Here is a 20,331-nt window from a genome sequence, read left to right as displayed (position 1 = left end):
AACCTCATGCGCAGCAGTTCCGCTCTGCCCCCAGGTCCTTTTTGCAGATGTGCAGGAGCAAAGGCTCCAAGGCCCCGTGGACGAGGTCCCAGGATCCCTGGGGCACCACCCGCCCACTGGGCCATGAGAAGCCTTCGTGGGTCTCTGAGCCTCACCCTGGGGGACCCTTCAGGAGATCCCCCCATTCTTGTGAGCAGGCATTGAAATTTAGGCCCTGGCAACTGTCCCCAGCAGGGTGGGGAGTAGATACTAGCCCCGCCTCGCTCCCCATCTTCTCCCCACTGACACCCCTGAATTGTGGGTCCAGAAATTGTGGCTCGTGGGCCGTGTGTCTCAGCATCCGGTGACTCAGAGGCTCAGAGGAGGAGGGGCCGGGCTGCCAGCTGGCTCCTTACAAAGGACCAGCTGCTCAGGCACCCGTGTTCTTGTGTGGCTCAAGACCCAGAAGCATACGTCAGGCACCAGGATGGGGTGGGCTCCGCCTGAGTGCCGACCGCCCTGCTAGGCCCAACCAGGGTGGGCTGCAGAGGGGAACACCGGGTCTGACCTGGCAGGAAGCTAGGCCCAGCCAGATGGGTAGTGTCCCACGGGGTCCTTTATTGTAAGGTCCTCTCGCTGTGCCTGGCTCTGTAGAAACAGACCCTCCTGGAGCTTCTAGCTGCGGGGGAAGATGGAGAATTAAACCGCCGATGTGACCCACAGAAAGTTGGGGTGCTGGGCCGGGAGGCAGTCAGGGTGGGCTTCCTGAGGAGGTGGCCTTTGGCCTGGGAGCTGGTGGCTCCCTGCTGAGTGGCTGTGCGGCGCGGGGGCGGGGGGCGGGGGGTGGGGGTCAACCACTGCCCCCCGGCCCGCCCCCTCCGCCCCCAGCACCTGAACCAGAACCCTCGGACGCTGCTGCCCAAGTTCTACGGGCTGTACTGCGTGCAGTCGGGCGGCAAGAACATCCGCGTGGCCGTCATGAACAACGTGCTGCCGCGCGCGGTGCACATGCACCTCAAGTTCGACCTCAAGGGCTCCACGTACAAGCGGCGGGCCAGCAAGAAGGAGCGCGAGAAGAGCGCGCCCACCTACAAGGACCTGGACTTCATCCAGGACATGCCCGAGGGGCTCCTGCTGGACGCGGACACCTTCTCTGCGCTCGTCAAGACGCTCCAGCGCGACTGCCTGGTGAGCCCGGGGGCGCCCACTCTCTGTGATTGGGGGTGCTGGCGGAAGCCGCTCAGAGTGAGCCGAGGCCAGCAGCGCGGCCGGGCCCCTCCCGCTTCCCACCCGGCCACGGAGCGGTGCATGCTGGCTGCGTGGCTCGGTGCTGCCCTCGTCCACAGCTGGCTGCTCTGTAGGGACAGAAACTGTCCTGCAGAGCTTTTCACCAGCCTTCACCATCCTGACGGCCCCCCTCCCCCGGGGCGCCAGCTTGTCAGGGCTGGCTGTGTCCTCTGTGGCCCTCTGCTCCGCACCTCGGCTCCCGCCCCTTTCAAAACAACACAAAGTCCCCAGAAAACCTCCCCAGTGTCTCGGGGCCTTGCGGCTTCCGGGACTGCGGCCCGAGCCCAGGTGTGCACGTGTGGTGCTAGGGCCCGGAGCAAGTGGCATGCACAGCACCCGGACCCCCAGGGAGCAGAGCTGGCTGCTCTGTGGGAAGAGACTGTCCTGGCCTCGGACCCCCAGGCCACCCCACGGGCCAGTCCCAGCTCTCATCATCTACCCCACACACCTTGGTCCCCCGGTCTCTGGGAGTGGGATGGCGACGGTCTCCCCACATGACGGGACTGAGTGCTCGCTGCCAGATTGGGGGGGCAGCTGCGTGTCCTGACCCCCACCCCCCCGCCGGCAGGTGCTGGAGAGCTTCAAGATCATGGACTACAGCCTGCTCCTGGGCGTGCACAACATCGACCAGCAGGAGCGACAGCGGCAGGCTGAGGGCGCCCAGAGCACGGCGGACGAGAAGCGGCCACTGGGCCAGAAGGCGCTGTACTCCACAGCCATGGAGTCCATCCAGGGCGGGGCTGCACGCGGGGAGGCCATCGAGACAGACGACACGTAGGTGGCGGGGCGGGGGGCTGGCGGGGCTCCCAGCTCTGGTCTGCCCACGCGCTCTCGCCAGGCGTGAGCACGGGCGGGAGAGTTGGCATGGAGGCCGGAGATGACAAAGCAAATGAGGCCAGAAGCCTGTGTGTGGCCGGTCTCTGGTTTGCACACAGGGACAGCAGTGTCCGCCCACCGGGCCCCGTGAGAGTCTGACAGGTGACACACAGCTATGGCTTGGTGTTCTGACCACAGTCAGTGGGTTGAGGCCATTGGCCGTCCACGTGGGAAACACAGATGTCCCCTTTCTCTTGCTGGACCCCACTGTATGAAGCGCCCCTAGACAGGTGTTGGAAGGCGGAGCCGACTGGGGATGAGGGGGCCCCTCGACGTCAGGGAACACACCCAGAACTCGCCAGGGGCAGGGTCCACAGCACCGCGTCCCCAGAGGCAAGAGGCTGCCACACCCGATGACGAGGTCATGGAGCTCAGGAGCGTGTCCCCCACTCAGCCTCAGCCGCCCAACCTGGTCCTGCCCTGGGGACACGGGGAGGCAGTCACGGCCTGTCTTCCTCGTTGGGGACAGTGGGGCTGGGTCATTCTTTGTGGGGGCTGTCCTGGGCACTGTGGGGTGTTGAGCAGCATCCCTAGCCCCGTACACTTAATGCCAGGAGCACCCCTAGTCGTGAGAACCAGACACGTTCCCAGACATGTTCCACTGCCCCTCGTAACCACGCACTGACCACGCCAGGGACCGGCTGGACTCTCCACCTCCATTGCTCTATTCTGTCTTCGTGGGTGCCTGGAGGAGAGGGCGGCACCCTATCTCCAGCTGGGGAAACGACAGCTCAGCGGTTGGGCGGAGGGAGCTTCCCGGGTGCACAGCCCTCTGGAAGTGGGTCCGAGGCTTGACTCCGGCCCAGCTGCTGCACTTGGTCGCCAGCTGCAGAGGACAGAGGGGGAGCCAGGCGCAGAGCTGTGACCGAGGCGAGGTGGGGCGTCTTGGCATGAGCAAAGGCCCTGCGCAGCTGGCCCTGACCTCAGACTAACCTGGCGTTTGTAGGGTCTGCACAGGGCCTGGCAGGGGATGGCAGGGCGTGCAGGTGAGCTCAGCGGTGCATGGAGTGCAGTGAGCAGAGCCTGGGCCTGGTGGGTCTGGGGCCGTGGCGCCTTTGGGACAGCTGCTGCACCGTGTGACCTCACCAAGCACACTGGATCGGGCGCGTGCAGGTCTGGGGCCGCGTGAGGTGACCGACTTCCCAGGTTGCACCCAAGGGCCCTCGAGGCTCTGCTTGGGGGTGCGTGCATATGTGTGATGTGTGTGCAAGTGTGTATGCATGTGTGTGCAGGAGTGCACTGTGAGTGTTCTTGTGTGCGCGCATGCACGCATGTGTGTGCAGGTTGCATGTGTGCACGTGAGTGCGTTCCGTGGGTGTGTGCCTCCCTGTGTAGGCACGTGCGTGCGTGCGTGCACCGCGGCAGCCTTGGGCCTCCAGCTTTGAACCGGTGAGCTGGCTGGGAGAGCTGCTCGGCCCCATGCCAGGAGGGTTTCCCAGGTGCTGGGACCTCCTCTGAGTGTCCAGTCACATGGCCCCTGCAGGGCCTGTGGATTCTCAAGCTAGGACCCTTCAGTCCTGCCCGCTCCTCCCTCCACTCGTCTCCCCCCGCGTCCTAGCCCGCGGCCCCCCGCCCGTCCCCGCGGCTGCTGACGACACTCTGGGCTCTGTCCCCAGGATGGGCGGGATCCCCGCCGTGAACGGCCGAGGGGAGCGTCTGCTGCTGCACATCGGCATCATCGACATTCTGCAGTCCTACAGGTGGGTGTCGGGCCCCCGTGCGTGCTTGCCCAGCAGCCGGTCCTGTCTCCTCGTAGGGCTCCTTGTGCCTCCCAAGGCACCTGCTTGGCAGCCCTCCGGGTCCCTCACCCAGAGATTCCACCGCCGGGGTCCGCCGTGGGGACTCGCAGTGGCGGAGACAGGGCCAGGCTGGCACGGGGCGGCGGGGTGTCACCAGCTGATCATCCACGCAGCCCTGTCAGTCGAGCACCTAGTGTGTGCCAGGTGTGGGGCCCACGAGCAAGACGAAACGCCCCGTGTCTGTGAAGCGTGCCATCTCTGAAAAGCTACACAGGAAGAAACGCACACGCCGGCGCCGCGCGGTCTGGAGCGCGGATGCGGGCGTGGCAATGCCTCAAGGAGCCGGCCCCCGAGCTCCGCCTGGACCCGAAGGCTCGGCTGACATTCGGGGCGTTTTCTCTCTGCAGGTTTATCAAGAAGCTGGAGCACACCTGGAAGGCTCTTGTCCACGACGGGGTGAGCGTCATTCATTCATTCCCCCGTCCACTCGTTCTGTCTGCCAGTCCACAAACGTAGTGACTGGCTCTCTGGTCCAGGCACAGGTGCTGAAGCCAAGAAACATGTCCATGCTCCCGGGAGTCGCTGTCCGGTGGTGGTGTCCCCTTCCTGGACAGTCACAGGCCAAGGGGTCAGGGTTTGAACCCTCTGTGAGGGGCATGGGGAGGCTTCCTGGAGGAGACAACGCCCCAGTAGGTTGGAAGGGCTCCCGAGGACAGCCTGACCTGGAAGGTCAGGGGCTGGCAGGACAAAGAAAAATCTGGAAACGCACTGTAGAGGGTGTCTTGGGCCAACGGGCAGCACCACACAGCTCTGACCCCTGGTGCCACGTGGGCACGTGACCCAGAACGTCTCGGGAAAAACTCGCAGAGCATTTTTTCCTGAGCACTGCCAATGTGTCAGCACTGGCAGAGAATTTTTTCTAAATGTGAAAGGCCATGAGGACTAATCCCCGGAGGCCAGAAAGACCCCACTCCTAGGCTCTAGGCAGCCCTTGCACGCCTGGTCCAGCTGCGCCAATAGCCAGCCCGGCAGATTAGTTCTTACTAAAGTGTGAAGGGCTGTCCATGTGCCTGCAGTCTGTAAAATCTGTGATCCCAACAACCCCCACACCCCTCAGAGTGTGTCCAGAGTCTAGACGGAAGCTTTTAGAACGTTCATTGAGAAAGTCCAGGTGGTAGCCGGATGGCAGGAGACTCTTCAGCAGTGTTACAAAGCCACAGTGGACAGGAGGGCTGTCTGTCAAGTGCTGATACACGTGGCTGTAACCCCCCAAATAGAGATTAGGTCAGCCCAGGAGGGCCCCAGCTGTCAATCACAGTGACCATGTCAATCACCAGGGTGGTGGCTCCCGGATGCCAGGTGCCCAGCTCCTGCCGTACTGCCACACGCTCTGAGGCATTGCCCTTGGCCCTTGGCCCCTGGCCCGGTGGCTGGCCCCACCTCCCACCCTGAGGGAGGCTGGGGAGCACAGGGGTGGCACCCGCCGTCTGAGAGCAGAGGGGACGCACCGTCTAGCTCGTGCGTGTTGGCCAGATCAGGGCCAGCACAGGACGGCCGGGGATCGTCACCGCCCTGGGAGTCTGCGCGTCCAAACAGGTTGTCACATTACAGCAGGGGGAGGACACTGGGCCGCATCTGGGGCAGCCTGTGGTTGTCACACCGGGGCTGCTCCTGGCATCAAGGGGGTGGGGTCCAGGGATGCTGCTCATCACCCCACAGTGCCCCGACGGCCCCCCAGAGAGTACTTCTGCCCTGATGTCCCCAGTGTCCCCAGTGCCGAGGGTGGACCATAACCATGGAAGGTAGGGGACTGGATCTGGGGGTGCAGCAAGGCGTCACGGCCTCGGGGGCCCAACATTTATTGAGTGCCGACTGTGTGCTGGGCCCCGCCCCGTGTCAGTCCTGGTGAGGGCAGAGGCGTCTGGTCTCCCTCCTGCACAAATGAGGAGACAGCCACCAGGAGGGTGTCACACTGCCCGAGGTCACAGGGGTCACTGGGGTGGGAGCCCTGGCGCCGCTGGGTCTGCCTAGCACCAGGGAGCACAGCGTCTACTGGGCACAGCCGATCGGCTCTGTCCTTGGGGCGGGCGTGGCGTGTGCCAATAAAACCTTACTTACAAAACGGGCATCGGGCTCCGCAGACCCTACTTTAGAGAATTCCACTAGTTCTTTTGATGTTAATTAATTAATTAAAACTTTTTTCACAGTAGAAAAAGGAAAGTTGTATTAGAAGGGAAAGCATACTTCCAGACACGGAAGCGGGCCCGAGCAAGAGACACATGGGTCAAAAAATTCAAAATACAGATGGGTTTATGACGTGAAAACCTCCCTCCTGCCCCTCTCCCTGCCACCGTCCCCTGATCCCTGGGTCCCCTCCAGGAAGCCCCGTGCCATGGCCCCCCCACAGAGATCTGTCCTGGCCATCCTGCCTCACGCCCCTGCTGGCCCTCGGGCCTCTGCCTCTCTTCCCAGGACACGGTCTCTGTCCACCGGCCCAGCTTCTATGCCGAGCGCTTCTTCAAGTTCATGAGCAACACGGTCTTTCGGAAGAACTCCTGTGAGTCGCCCTGGCCCTTTGGGCAGCAGGGACCCGGGGCTCGGGGAGAGGAAGGCGGGGCCCAGGCACCTTGTCCCGCCACTTGGTCAGCCTTGGGCGTCTGTCAGAGACCTGGCCCTCACAGCAGGGTAGTCAGGCAGCCGCCCCTCAAGGGACAGTGCCGGGCCTGGTGCCCGCTGTCCGAATTTGAGCCCTGGCTACACCTCGTCCTGCCTGTGTGTCCTCGAGTCACTGGTGGTCACAGGCCTGTTTTGCCGGCTGTGCAGAGCTGTGAGGGCTGCACGTGTCTACACACGTGAGAGGTGGCCTTGGCCCTCAGCCTTGTGCCATCGCCAAGGTGGCTAGTCATGGGTCTCACCAGACATTGTCAGGGAGACTACAGGATGAACAGCGGTGGGTGGTCCCAGAGGGTCTCACATCTGTGCTGGGTCTCAGGAGTCCCAGACCTGGTGACCGTCACAGGCTGGGGTCCCATATGCCGCTGGAAGGGGTTTTGTCCTCACGTAGCTGTCTGTCATCTGCCCCCCCAAAATCAAGGTGCTTGTTGGCTTTGGTCACTGTGTCCCCAGTGTCCAGCTAGGGGTCTGGCACACAGTAGTTGCTCAGTAACTGTCTATGTGCACCTCATCCCCCCACCTGGGGACACACGGGGCGCCTTACACGCGGGGCCCCTTGCCCAGCCGGGCCAGCCCTGTGGGCTGGGAGCCCCGGCCGCCTGGGGCCTACAGAACAAGGCAGCTCCGTGTTTTGTGACACCTGGTCAGTAGCCTGAGAGCGACTGGTGGGAACACTGGCACCACGAACCCGGCTTCGTCCCCAGAGTCGGTTAACTGCACCAGCACGCCACCCCCCGGAACCTTCTTGAGGTGTCATTCCCACTGGTCCAGAGGAGTTTGCTGGCCTTCGGGGACTGGGTGGCTGTGCACAGGGAAAACCGAGCGCCTGCCGTGTGCCGGGAGCTGTGAGGGCAGAGGTCACGAGGAGGAGTGAGAATAGGAAGGTGGCGGGTGCCAATGGGCCAGGCCCGGTGCAGAGGGCGCTAAGGGTTTACCTGCCTTGCTCGACCCTATTGCAGACAAGGACATGGGGGCCAAGAGGCCACGCAACCTGGCTTGGGGTCAGCCCATTGCACTGAGTCCCGCACTGCCCAGTGCCTCCCATTTCCTGTCTGAACATTGGGCCACAGCTGGGGTAGGCTGTGACAAAGGGGATGAGACCCCAAAATGCTCAGTAAAGGTTGGCAGCTGCTGACTGGGCTGCTGTTTCTGGAGGTCCAGGGAGGGGGTGCCAGAGCCAGGTAGGCAGCACGGCGGGGCTTTCTCTGGGAAGAGGGGTTCTTGCCGGGGGCTCCAGGGACAGGCTGGAGGCGGAGCACCCCCCGGCCCCAGTGCAGAGGAGGGATGGGCTCGGCGGGGCCCTGCCTCGGTGTTGCCGTCCCCAGTACGCCAACCACCCACCCTGTGCAGCCTTGAAGTCGTCACCGTCCAAGAAGGGCCGCGGTGCCTTGCTGGCCGTCAAGCCCCTGGGGCCCACGGCCGCCTTCTCGGCCAGCCAGATCCCCAGCGAGCGGGAGGACACGCAGTACGACCTGCGGGGGGCGCGCAGCTACCCGACGCTGGAGGACGAAGGTGACCGGCCGCAGGAGTGGGCGCACTGCACTGTGACGGGAGAGGGAGGGAGGCTGCCGTCCCTGGGGCACTGGGCGGAGCGGGGAGCAGCAGCAGCCATGCCTGCGCCTTGAGGACTGGCCCCCTGAAGCTGGGCCAAGCCCAGAGGGTGCGGCCTGGGTAACAGTCACCCGCCTCCTCCAATCCAAGATCTGCAGCTGTCTGGGGAGTGGGGAGTGGGGAGCAGCTGGGACTGGGCATCGGGGAGAGCTGATCATAGAAGGTGCCACCAGGGAGGTGACAGTCTCCCTTCATATCACCAGCGTCACACACTGACCTAGAGGGATGAGGCGCTGGGTGGGGTCAGGCCCTTGTGGCAACGAGGGTCCAGGATTCCAGGCAGGGAGGGTGGGGAATGGCCCCGAGGGAGGCAGGAGTTGCCTGTGCCAAGGCCCTGGGGCCGCACGGGGCCTGGCCTGTAGGAGGGACAGTGAGGTCTGTGTGGCTGCAGCAAAGTAGGGGAGGAGGAGGAGTAGGAGGGGAGCCGGCAGGACCGCTGGGAGGTGGTTTGGGGTTCTGAGAACCTTGGGAAGCTGCTGGAGCCCCTTGTGGGGGAAGAACAGAGTGTGGGTGGCGGTGGGAGCCGCAGGGCAGCCCTGGGGCCTGGCTCCCAAAGGTGCCCACCACCTTGTCCCCGCAGGCCGGCCTGACCTCCTGCCCTGCACACCGCCTTCCTTTGAGGAGGCCACCACCGCCTCCATCGCCACAACCCTGTCCTCCACGTCCCTTTCCATCCCAGAGCGGTCCCCCTCTGAGACCTCGGAGCAGCCACGGTACAGGTGAGCGGAAGGGGGCGTGTCTCTGAGACTCAGGGGTGGGGCTGCATCCCCAGAGGCGGGGCTGGGGCGGGGCCTGGGTGGGAGGTCTGGCCCACCTGTGCCACCTGTTTTGCTTACCTGCAGGCGGCGCACACAGTCCTCTGGACCGGAAAGCAGGTGAGATGAGACTCCAGCCCGCTCCCCTCCTGTCGCCTCTCCCGTCCCCATCGTCTCCCCAGCTCCTCCCCTGCACAGCCCCCCTCCACATTTCCGCCTGGAGCCCCTCCCTCCGCTCTCCTTGGTACAGATCTGTTGATCCTCAGGCTCTAGAACTACACAGAACGTGGAGTCAGCTTGTGTTTCTCTTCTGCCTGGGGACCCAGACAACACCCCTCTCCCCCGTGCCTATTGATCCTTGTTTTTTCTTTTTTATCCTAAAAAATACAAAAGGAAACATAGTGAATCGCCGGCCCCTGCCCTAGCTGGGTCCCCTCCCTGGCAGCATACCCTGGGTGGGGCTTTTTGTCTATTTCTGGAGATAATTGTCTGACTGTACGAGCAAACATACACTTGGGCCTATTTTTCCTTTTTGTTTTGACACGAGCAGTGGCTCTGTCCCCCCCTCCCCTTGCTTTGTCACTTTCCAGATGTAGGTCACCCCTGTGAGCATGTGGAACCTTGCCCTTGGTGGACACTTCGGTTGTTCTCAGTTGTTTGATCTTGTCACCGCACTGCAATGACTGGGGGTTGCCTTCTGCAATTAGTTTTTTGGGAGATAATTCCTGTCAGTTGAAAACAAAGTCGTGGTACAAAGCACATTCGGTGGGAAGTACTTCTCCCTTTGTCCAGCCGCCCACGGACAGCAGCAGCCTTTCTGCCTGGCTGTCGGAAGGTTCTGACCCACCTACATCAGGGGCCTTGGCTTCTGGGGGCTCTCTGAATCCCACCCATCCCTAATCCAGGTCCCCACTCACTCATTATGCCCCTGCTGGTGCCAGAGTCAACAGGATGGCCCCAGGAAAAGACCAGTCGCTTTCCCTCACGTCCCCCAGAGGGACCAGGGGCGAGCTGGCCGGGCGCTGCCCATACTCCGCCCCACCCGGACTGCAGTCGGCTGCCTGGGCAAGCTCAGCGGGCGCTCCGGAGGGCTGAGCGGGGGATTGCCGTTGCCTCTAGGCCCCAGGAGGAAGCGCACGCAGAAGAGGACCTGCAGCAGATCACGGTGCAGGTGGAGCCGGCGTGTAGCGTGGAGATAGTGGTCCCCAAGGAGGAGGACGAGGGGTGAGTGGCCACCTAGTACGCTTACTAGTTGTGTGGTTCCTGTGCTCACTTCTGCTCCAATCCCGTTAGCCAAGTGTAGTCACGTGACAGCCAGCAGCGAGGCACGCTGGGAACTGTAGTCTGCATTCTATGGAGCAGGGGCCGAGAATGGGGCTTCGGTCGTTGGGGTATCGGGAACCTCAGATTCACAGAGCTGCAAGTAATTCGCTAGTCTTAAGATTGTCCCTCGCCTGTGGGCTGTGGCTCCTTTTCCCCTCCCGCCCTCGCCGTCAGCCTTCCCCCGGCTTGTGAGACGGGGACCGGCCAGCTCCTCCCGGGAGCCACCTTCGGGCCCGGTCTCCTTCCTCCTGCTGTGCGGTCTTTTCATTTCGTGCACTTAAACTTGTCAAGAATTTCATCCTTCTAACTTATGGTTGGTTTTCTCACTTGTTTATTTTCCTCAGTGTAGGTTGAGCGGTTAAGGTTTTTTTTGTTGTTCTTTCTTTAATGATGAAATGCCTGAGACTATGCATTTTCCTCTGAGTACTGCTTTTGCTGTGTCTCAACAGTTTTGACATGAAGCAGTTTCTTTTAATGCTGGCTCCTGTAGGTAGTCAGTGACTTTCCTTTTAATGTCCCCTTTGAGCCAAGGCAGTGATTTTCAACCACCTGCGACTAGTCCTGCCACCAGGGGACACTGGGCGGTTGGGGACATGTATGCCTGTCACACTGTGGGGCTCCTGGCATCAAGTGGGTGGGGCCAGGGATGCTGCTCAGCCCCCCGCAGTGCCCGGATGGCCCACAGAGAGTGACCTGGCCCAATAACGACAGTGCTGTGGGGGCCCCGGACTGAGATTCATTTAGCAGTGTCTCTCCACTTCTGAAACAGGATTTTTTTTTTTTTTACCTTTTTAGTACTTCTAATTTTATTAGGTTTTTGGATTAAAGAAAGTGGCCTGAAAAAATCTGTGCTAATTTTTTTAGCAGATAAAGTCTTTCTGGTGAAGAGCCACAGTCGTTTTTCACGTCTGTGGGGGTGAGAGAGAAATGTGTATTCTCCGTGGGGATGGGGAGGTCCCTGTGGGGATGGGGAGTCCCCCATGAGCCCGCTCTGTCCGAGGTACTGATTGCTCCATTCAGTTTACGTCCTTGCTTGTTTCTCATCTGGTTAATTCTACGATTCAGAATTTTCGTTCTGTTTCCAAAGGCCTTACTTAGCGTTCGTGGCACACATTACCAGGCTGCACTTGGCCATGAAGAGTCTGTTTTACACACACACGTGTGTGCACATGCTCACACTCACCGATCTCTGCCGCTGCCCACTTTTTTGCCAATAACTGGAGTTTTGCAGCGTGACACGTGTCTCAGACTTTGCCCAGAGAAGCAACCAAACCTCAGACATGACGGGGGAACAACCTGGCCACAGTTAGAGGTGCTCTGTCACCCTAGAGCTTGTCATTTTATTCATGAAATGAAAATCCGTGGCGGTCACAGAGCCACCAGCCGAGGCCTGGGCATGAGCCTCACCATCCCTCTGAGCCTCAGTCTCATCGTCTGTGGCATGGGACAGCGGCACCCCCTCCCCCCGAGGGGCGTCACAAGGTTCTCGAGTGGGCCCGGCACAGAGGAACAGTGCTGTGTCCCCACTTTACAGATGAGGAAACTGAGGCTCAGGGAAGGAATGTGGGCTCCGTGGCTGCACAGTGAGTGAGTGGAGAGGCCAGGATGGTGCGTGTACCTGAGGGGTCGCGGGGAGCCGCCCAATTGGCCATCATTACCTGGGCCCCAGCAGTATTGGGGGGTTGCTTTTCTTTGGCTTCCTGAGACTTTCGTCTCCGTGGTGATTTGCTGATGAGGGAGGAGGGGGCAGGCGGGTGCGGGGAAGGCTGCTGCTGCCCAGAGCCCCACCCCAGGACTCCTGTGTCGCCTGTCCCCAGGGCGGAGGCTTCCCCGGCCTGTGCTTCGGCTGCCGTTGGAGAAGTGGAAACCACCAGCCAGGCCTCGGAGCCCGCCAGCCAGGCCTCGGACGAGGAGGACGCGCCTGCTGCTGACCTCTACTTTGTAAGTCACCCGGGCCTCTCTCCCGTTGTGGGTTCCTGACCAGACACACGCTCACGTGGCACACACACTCACGTCGACACATTGCACACACGAGTACACGCGCTCACAAACACACGGACACGTCACGTAGCCACTCGCAGTCACACGGACGTCACACATTCACACTGGAAAGGCTTGCACGCACTTGCACATGTGCTCACGTACTCGGCACCTGTGCTCACCTCAGCATGCACAGACTCTTGCACACTCACACTCCCATGCATGCTCTCGGACATGTACACGCTCACATGGTGTGTGACCGCCCTGCCCAGCGCCACCCAGGCCCAACCATTCCAAGGCCGGGAGACTTGGAAGGCCCGGACCCTCCTCTGCAGACTGTGTGACTGCCACCTAGCACGAGCCAAGGCCCGCTGTGCCACCCTGTCCCCCTAGGAACATCCAGGTCCTCAAGAGCTCAGCCCCACTGGGCCCCCGGGTCCTTGGGCATTGCTGGGCTGGCCAGGGTGGCTGGAAATGTAGAGGGTCTTTTTCTCTTGGGTGGTGGGTGTGGCCGGTGGGCTCCATTCTCCGGGGGACAGAGGACTGCAGCAAGAGGCAGGTGAGCCACATGCTGTCACCTTCACTGGCCACGGAGACATGCTGCTGCTGGACAAGCAGGGTCATCAGAGCGGGAAGGGGCCCTGTGCTGGGGCCCGCAGTTCCTCCCGGCACCAGAGGCTGCCTGCCCTCCTGCATCTCCCATAGGCAGATGGGCTGGATGAGCCGGGAGCCTGGGTGAGCTGGGTGCTGGGTGGCCAGGGATCCTGCCAGATCCAGTCCAGGGACCCCGACAGTGGGTCAGGGGTCAGATGGCCCCAGTTGCAACAGGAGGGCCAGACACTGCAGCCCAGGTGCCGCCCCGTTCCCAGACCTTCATCTATGGCTCTGCCCCGCAGGGATGGTGAGCTGGGGCCTGCCCACCACCCTGGTCCTGGTGCCGGCCCCCATGCTCCCAGGCCTCAGGGCCGTTCGGGCGAGCCTGCCCCAACGCCACCGTCGCTGCTTCACGGCCACCAGCGCCCGCCATCCTGAGCCTGCGCTGCCGGGTCGCGGGTCCCCGCCAGGCCCAGAGCCGGCAAACCCTGTGCGTCCGGCCACCCGCCGTCGTCGCCCCGTTCCTGGGGGCTTGGTTTAGGTTCTGTCCTCTGAGTCAGTGTATGAGGCGGCCAGGCCGTGTCCTGAGTGGGTGGCCATGCCACACATGCAGCAGAGAAGGCAGTGGCCACAGTGTGACCCCGCCACCCCAAACCCTCCTCCTGCTCGGCCATCAGCTCACCGCCCCCAGCACCTCCCCCCCTGCCCTGCCTGGCCCGAGCACCCTAGATTCCTGTCGCCTCATCCTGTCCTCTCTTTGCCTCCTCCGCCCGCCCGGCCCGCCCAGTTCACAGATGGGAGGTACTGGATTTACTCTCCCCGGCATCGCCGACTGCGGGCCGTGACGCTGAGCTCCTCGGGGACTGTAAGTGACCACAGCAGGCCTCCAGGGAGCCCAGCCCCCGCCCCGCCACCTGGGACAGGCGGGAGCCTCAGGGCCTGTCCGTCCCTCTTCCTCTGAGAAGGGACCTGGGGAAAATGATCACAGCAGCCGAGGGCAGTTGTGCAGGTCACCGTGCTGTGTGTCTCGCAGTGAGGTTGCTTCATCCCCTGGGAGGTGGGCCTCAGCGGCCCGCAGGTGTGCTGCCCAGGCTGAGGGGGCCTGGACATGGCGGGGTCTGCATCTGACCCCGAGCCCCAGGCTGCTTCTGCCCCTCGTCCCAGCCCTCCCAGGCCAGGGACCAGTTGGGCGGACGCTTCTCACTCATTTAGACCTTGCTGCTAACGGCTACCCAAGGGGCATGTGCCCCTCTCATGGGGACAGCCACACAGGTCAGTGAGGGACTGCAAAGCTGTGCTGTTAGCTGCAGGAGAGAGGAGTCGATGTCTCTACCCGTTTCACAGATGGAGAAGCTGAGGCCTTGGCTCCGCGGGGAGCCCATGAAAGCACATGGTTTAGGCAAAGTCTACATCCAGACCCCCAGGCAGCCATGTGTAGTAATCACTTGTCCCCTCAGCATGCTCAGGATGCCACGTGGATGTCGTGTAGTGACGGCCACATCAATCCTGTCATTGTCATGATTCATACAGAGGGGCCCAGAGAGAGCAAGTGACCTGCCCAAAGCCAGACAGCACAGGCAGGCAGGCCCGGTGAGGCGCTGAGGCCAGAGTTTCTGCTCTTGAGGACGGCCCTTGGAGGCTCGCCTCCGGCCCCAACAAGACCCTCTGCAAGTCGCTGCGTGCTGGGCGCTGCCGGGCCGCCCCGAGGAGTGGAGACCATGTCCCCAGCCCCTCCTGCCACTCTCTGTCTTCCCGAGGTGGTCCACGATCCAGCAGCTGGGGCCTCCGGGGCAGCAGGTTGCACAGGGTCCTGGAGGGGGTTGACCCAGACTTTGAAAGACGTGTGGGGTGTGCAGAGGAAGAGGAAAGGGCTTCTTGGCAGGGGTGCAGCGGAAGCGGAAGCGTGGGGGCTGGATGGGAGGAGAGGACAGCTGGACCAGCAGCGGGAGGGACCCTCAGGCCGGCCTGTGGGAGGACGTGCCTTCAGCTGACTTTAGTGGGGTCATCGCCGGTTTCTGAGTCTCTTCCTCCCCGAGGCCCAGCTCACTGCAGGGCTCCTGTAGGGACCTGCTCGTTCTACACCCTGAGCCCCAGCAGGCCAGCTACCCCAACATCGAGCACCTGCCGTGGCCACCCTTTGCTGGGCCCTGGGCAGGAGTGGCTCCCAGGGGGACGGGGGAGGCAGATCAAGCCGCCACTGCTGGCCGGGTGTTTGTTGCACCGTGACAGTCTAAAGGACATGCACGGCCTGTGCCGGGGTCTCACCTTGCTGCCCCACGCGCCTTTGTGCCAGTCGGCAGATGGGCACAGGCCTCCCGGGATACGTGGCTCCGGACCAGGCAGCACGGCCTTAATGAGTGGCCCACAGTGTCCAGCAGCCTGAGTGGCTCACGTGAGCTCGGGGGACTGTCCTGTGAGGGAGGTGTCACAGCAAGAGCTGCAGGAAGGTTGGGCTTGAGCGGGCACAGAGAGGGGCAGAAGCAGCAGGTGGCCCTGGCCGACACTGAGAGCAGAAGGTTCGGGTCTCGTGGCTTTTGTCTGTGGCTGCGATGGGTTTAGGGGCCCTGGGACACCCAGGCGGACATGGTCAGGCAGGTGCCGGCTCAGGCATGCTGCTCCCAGCAGAGGCCAAGCAGGGGTAGGCGCCCTCAGGCCTCGAGCATTGAAGGCCAGGGGGCGGGGCTTCCGGGAAAGAGAAGGAAGAGAGGAGAAGGTGGCCACGGAGCCCTGACGAGGTCTCAGGTCCCAGAGAAGTTCTCAGGATGGCAGCAGACCTGGCAGGGATGTGCGACATCCCCCCCCAGCCTGACACATGGGGACCCCTCCCCAGACAGCTGGGAGAAGACCAGCTTCCCGCCACCACCAGCCTGCACCCCCTGGAGCCCACGTGGCAGGCAAGATCCAAGATCGGGGTGCTGCTGGGCCCAGACGGGCCTCCAGCTCCATGGGGGGCAGAGGAGGCAGAGCACACCGAGCCCCCGCCTCCCTCCTTCCGCTCCTGCTGCGCCCGGCCACCTGCCGCACTCACCGCTTGCTGCTGCCCTCCCCACCGCTGCAGCCACTCGGCCCCGCCCCCGGCTCGGGGCCCCCCAGGTTGGGGGCAGACCCCTGCCAGGGAGAGGGCAGCCGGGGCGCGCTGCCCGCCCATCATCCGCGTCCGGGTCCGCCTCTTTTATTTCTGTGTCTTCCTTCCTCCTCCCTCTCTCGTGCCGCCTCGCGCCCGCTCTTCTGCGCCCTCCTGCACGCGCCGCCCGCCCGCCCTCCAGCCCGCCGACGAGAGGAGCTGGGTGTACTCCCCGCTCCACTATAGCACGCAGGCCCACCCAGCCTCCGACGGCGAGAGCGACACAGTAAGTGCGCCCACGGCCCGCCAGCCCGGCCCCCCAGACGCCCCGAGGACAGATGGGGAGATGATGTCTGGGGCGGGAGGGCAGGTCTCGGCTCCCCCTGCGAAATGGCCCGTGAGGAGTCTTCGGGCCTGTGTCCAGCCCTCACGGCGCTTAGGGTCCCTGGCCCGGGGCATTAGCCTTGGGGCCAGGCGCTGCCGCGGAGGCCCAGGGGTAGGGGGCCAGACCCTGCCCGTTGCGCCCTCACTCACCCTCTTGCCTTCCGCAGTAATCGCCACGCAGTCACCCACCCTGAGCGCAGCGCCCGCTGCCACCCTGGCCACTTCCTGGAGGCGCTGCCCGCCCAGCTCGGCCCGGGACACGGGAGACGCCGCCCGGCCGCGCTGGACCTCGCATGCCCACGCCCTCCCCTCTGACGGTCGCTGGTGCTCCGGTGGGCGGCAGAGTGACGGCCCCAGCGCCGTCAACGACCTGCGCCTTCGATACTGTGAACCTTCCTGAGTGTCCAATCATGTCTTTATTTTGGGTCCTTCCTCTTTGCACAGACAGCAGCTCACGTGTGATTTTTTAGAAAAAGAAAACGGGAAACACAATGGAGAAAGAAGCAGCTCCATCCCGTGCACTTTTCGGTTCTTTGCTGTGCTCGCATGTGTCTTGCTGAGGGAACAAGGCCCGTTGGCTCTGGGACCTGCGCCCCAGCCACTCCGCCCCGCCTCCCTCCATCGTGGACGGAGCGGCTCAGAGGGAAGGGCCACCGGCTCCCCACACCTGCAGCCGCTCTGGGCTCAGGCTTTCGGGCCATGCGCCAGACACCTGTCCTTGCGGGAGGCTGACCAGTGGCCTGGGGGTGGCTCTCCACCTTGCTGACCCCTCGTCTCTCACTGTCTGTTTCCCAGCCACCGCCGCACTGCCCCCGCCTCCCAGGCAACCTGGGAGCAGGAGCGGCCAGGTAATGACCCAAACGTGGACACCCCTCTCAGCGGAGCTCAGGGCCGTGGCCATCTCTCTCCTCCACAAGGACTCCTCAGTGTTGAGAAGACAGGGCCCGAATAATGGGGGACCTCCCCTTCAAAGCAGGCTTTCCCCAAAACGTCTGACTCTGACAGCAGGAGTCTGGTCCTTCAGCCACGGGACTCCCAGCCCGCCATGGGCAGGCCACACGGCCTGGAGGGACAGGCCATGTCAAGCAAATGCTCCCCTGGCTGGGGCAGGCAGCCTCTTCCGTTGTTAAGTGATGGCAATGCCTATGCCGATTAAAGGACGGAGAAGAAGATCATGACAGACTTTTTTGATTTGTCACCTTCAGCAGGGCAGCCACTCCTGGTCCCAGAGCCCCACAGAGCAGCTGCCAGGTACCCTGCTGTGTCCAGAGGGGACTGCTGGAGCCGACAGCTTTGCAGGGTCTCTCCTGCCCTCACAGACTCACTCCCACCTCCCGAGAGCTGGAATGTCGGTGATGGCCACCTGCCTGCTCTGCAGACCCCAGCAGTTCAGCCCCTCGAGGGAGGAACTGGGAGCCAGCTCAGAGTGGATGCTGTACCTTCTGGAGGAGTTTTCCCCCAGCCCTTGCCCCCCTGGTGAAGCCCAAGACAGCCGGAGAGCCACCCGTCCAGGGATCTCACTTTTTGAGTCCGTCGCAAGCTGCACACGCTATTGCTCCTTCCTGGGACGCGGTTGGATCCCTCCTCGTCCCTGCTCACATGGCCTGCTGGAAGGAATCTGTGGGCCTGGCTGTTATCAGCTCCTCTTGGGAGAGCCAGGCTGTGCCCTAGGGTCCCTCCCCTCAGGATGGCAGCACCCTGGTTCTGAGCAGGGTCGCTGGGGACATTCCACGCGGCCTAGGGAAGGGGACCCTCAGAGGAGCCATCAGAACAAGCCTGCGGGTGTCCCCAACGAGAGGCAAGACAGCGTCCTCTTCCTCCTGCCCGGGGAGTAAACACACCTGGAGTTCAGACAACTGCAGGCATCCTGGCCAAGTGCCACAAGTCACCAGTCAGCCCCTGACCTGTCCCACCAGGGGGGCAGGCAGGTTGAGAAGACGGAGCTCTGAAGGTATGTTTCAGACCTCAAGGACTAAATGGGGACAGCTGTGTCACTCAAATGCCAGTGTAAGGGTTTCTACCCAGGCCCCCAGAGGCCAGGTACCAGAGACATCGTGAGCCCCAGTGGGGATGAGCAGAGCAGCAGGCAGCCTTGGAGCAGTGGGCACTGCGTCCATGGCACCCTTGGACACCTGGAGCTATAGCAGCGTGTAGGGGGGCCACCTGCATGGCCCCGGCAGGTCCTCAGGCCCTGCTGGGCCCCTCAGGCTCTCCAGAGTGAATCACGGAACAAGTGCGCCAGTTGGATGCTGTAGGAGAAATTCGCAAACCTCCTGGATGTGACATTTCTGTTTTCATGTTAAGTCATGAAGACGCCTTTGGAGACCCAATTCGTGTTGCAGTCGTCGTTCCTTTTCAGAGAATGGTCACCTCAATGCTGGAGTGGACCCAGGACCGTGCCAGTGTGAGGCACTTGTTTATTTTTTTCCAGGGGGGCGGGGGCGGGGGCGGGGGCGGGAGGCAAGACCTTATTTATAATGTGTAGTGGACTCATGGCCTTCCCCAAACCCCCGGCCAAGAAGGCCCTGGACCCACCCAGCTGTCACCCTGTCCCCCCAGGATGGAAATCTGTAAATTGCCCCATTTCCCTCCTGGCTCATCTCTGATGGCCGCCATCGCTGAGAACGTGGGTCACGTCTGACTTGCTGTACTGTAAAAACAAAAGGCATTTCCTGAGACTGACAAGGTAGAATCTTCCATGAGTCCCTCTGCCAGCCTCCTCTCACCCACCCCCCTCCTCCACCACCTGGCTCAGTGCAATACTCCCGTCCCCGGTGGGGTCTCTTGCCATGGTACTGTTGCCGCAGCCCCTCGGTCCCCACCCCAGCCTCGTTTTTACGGCCGAACTGATTTCGAAACAATGAAAACTGCAAACCTTGTGTGTCTTAATTCTCACCGTCCACGTGCTCAGCCCCCGGCGGGGTCTGGTGTGTGACACCTGAGCTGCAGCCTCTTAGGGCGCCTGTAACCGCGGCAGCCACTGCTGGTCCCCTGCATAACACTTTATGCAGACTCCAGACCCCATCCCCACCCCTCCCTTTTTACGTTGGAGAGATCTCTAATAAATCGGGTAATAAACTCAGCTGCCTCTTTTCCTGTCTTTGCCTCTCTGGTCTGGTTAGGAGTTCGAGGCCCGGCTTTGCACAAAAACAAAATGAAACTTTCATGAGACTTGAAAGTGAAAACAGGACCCAAATGCCTAAATAGCCATGGCCTCCTTCGGGTTCCAGTTCGGCATGAGAAGCTTTTAAAAGCTTCTGACATCAGTGCAGCCCAACTCAAAGGGACAAACACTCCCCAAAGTTTGTATTCCGTCTGCCAAGTGTGGCTCAAATTGAGTAATGCACGGACCCCTTTTAAGGGGAAAATATTTCCTCCAGACTCCCAAGTTTAGAAACCCCGTGTTTCTGAAAGTCAGATCTTGACCCTTGGCAACCCAGTTTGAAATCAGTGGAGATGCAGAACGGCAGGGCTCACTTATAATGGTCTGGGCGGTGCTTCCTTTGAACAAAGATTAATAGAGACGTTCACGAAGGCATCTCCATTTAGAAGATCCCTGGGCCAGGCCCGATTCACGTGTAGGGCCATCCCATCCCTGGGACAACCCATGTCCCACGATAAGCAGGGTTGTCATCAGGGTGTGGGGAGATGGTGTTCTTTGAAAGACTCCCTCTGCCCCCCACCCCCACCCCGCGCCTTGGCACCAAGCCGAAGCAGAGCGTATAAAGCTGGCATCCAGCACTCCGGGAACAAAGCTCGATCGCTGCTCCACTCTGCCTCTTCGGGGTCAGGGGAGGCGAGTGTTAAAATGACTTTCCCTCTCTGAGCCTCAGTTTCGCCATCTATAAAATGGGTTGATGGGGAACTCAGGGAGTCATTCAAGTTAAAAGGAAAAAAAAAAGGCTTAACCCCTAAAATACATAGGCTGGAACCTACGACCTCGGGGCTTCCCGGCGCACAATGGGCCCGGTACCTCGCTCCCCAGACCGGGCTCCCCTCGGCCCCGCCCCGGCCCCATGCCCCGCCTCTTCCTTGGCCCCGCCTCCGCAAGGCCCCGCCCCAATCG

The 20,331-nt window shown here is 62.1% G+C and overlaps 1 protein-coding gene across 4 annotated transcripts in view; it reads left to right on the top strand.

The window, feature by feature from the left end:
• Positions 1-16,752, top strand: part of PIP5K1C (phosphatidylinositol-4-phosphate 5-kinase type 1 gamma) — a 40,103-nt gene extending 23,351 nt beyond the window's left edge. Inside the window, exons 7-19 of one of the 4 annotated variants that reach the window (XM_039878338.1) lie at positions 868-1,167; positions 1,835-2,040; positions 3,759-3,842; positions 4,289-4,337; positions 6,354-6,438; positions 7,905-8,066; positions 8,746-8,884; positions 9,008-9,040; positions 10,040-10,144; positions 12,061-12,184; positions 13,605-13,682; positions 16,084-16,167; positions 16,433-16,752. In XM_039878338.1, coding sequence (XP_039734272.1) covers positions 868-1,167; positions 1,835-2,040; positions 3,759-3,842; positions 4,289-4,337; positions 6,354-6,438; positions 7,905-8,066; positions 8,746-8,884; positions 9,008-9,040; positions 10,040-10,144; positions 12,061-12,184; positions 13,605-13,682; positions 16,084-16,167; positions 16,433-16,435 — 1,452 coding nt within the window. In that variant the 3' untranslated portion in view covers positions 16,436-16,752. The other 3 variants (XM_039878339.1, XM_039878342.1, XM_039878340.1) reach the window with 3 other exon arrangements.
• The last annotated feature ends 3,579 nt before the right edge of the window (positions 16,753-20,331 follow it).

This window comes from Pteropus medius, unplaced genomic scaffold (genome assembly GCF_902729225.1).
Source record: "Pteropus medius unplaced genomic scaffold, Ma_sr-lr_union100, whole genome shotgun sequence".
Taxonomy (NCBI): Eukaryota; Metazoa; Chordata; class Mammalia; order Chiroptera; family Pteropodidae; genus Pteropus; species Pteropus medius.
Note: the sequence above shows the minus strand (reverse complement) of the source record. Positions and strands in the feature narration are given on the sequence as shown.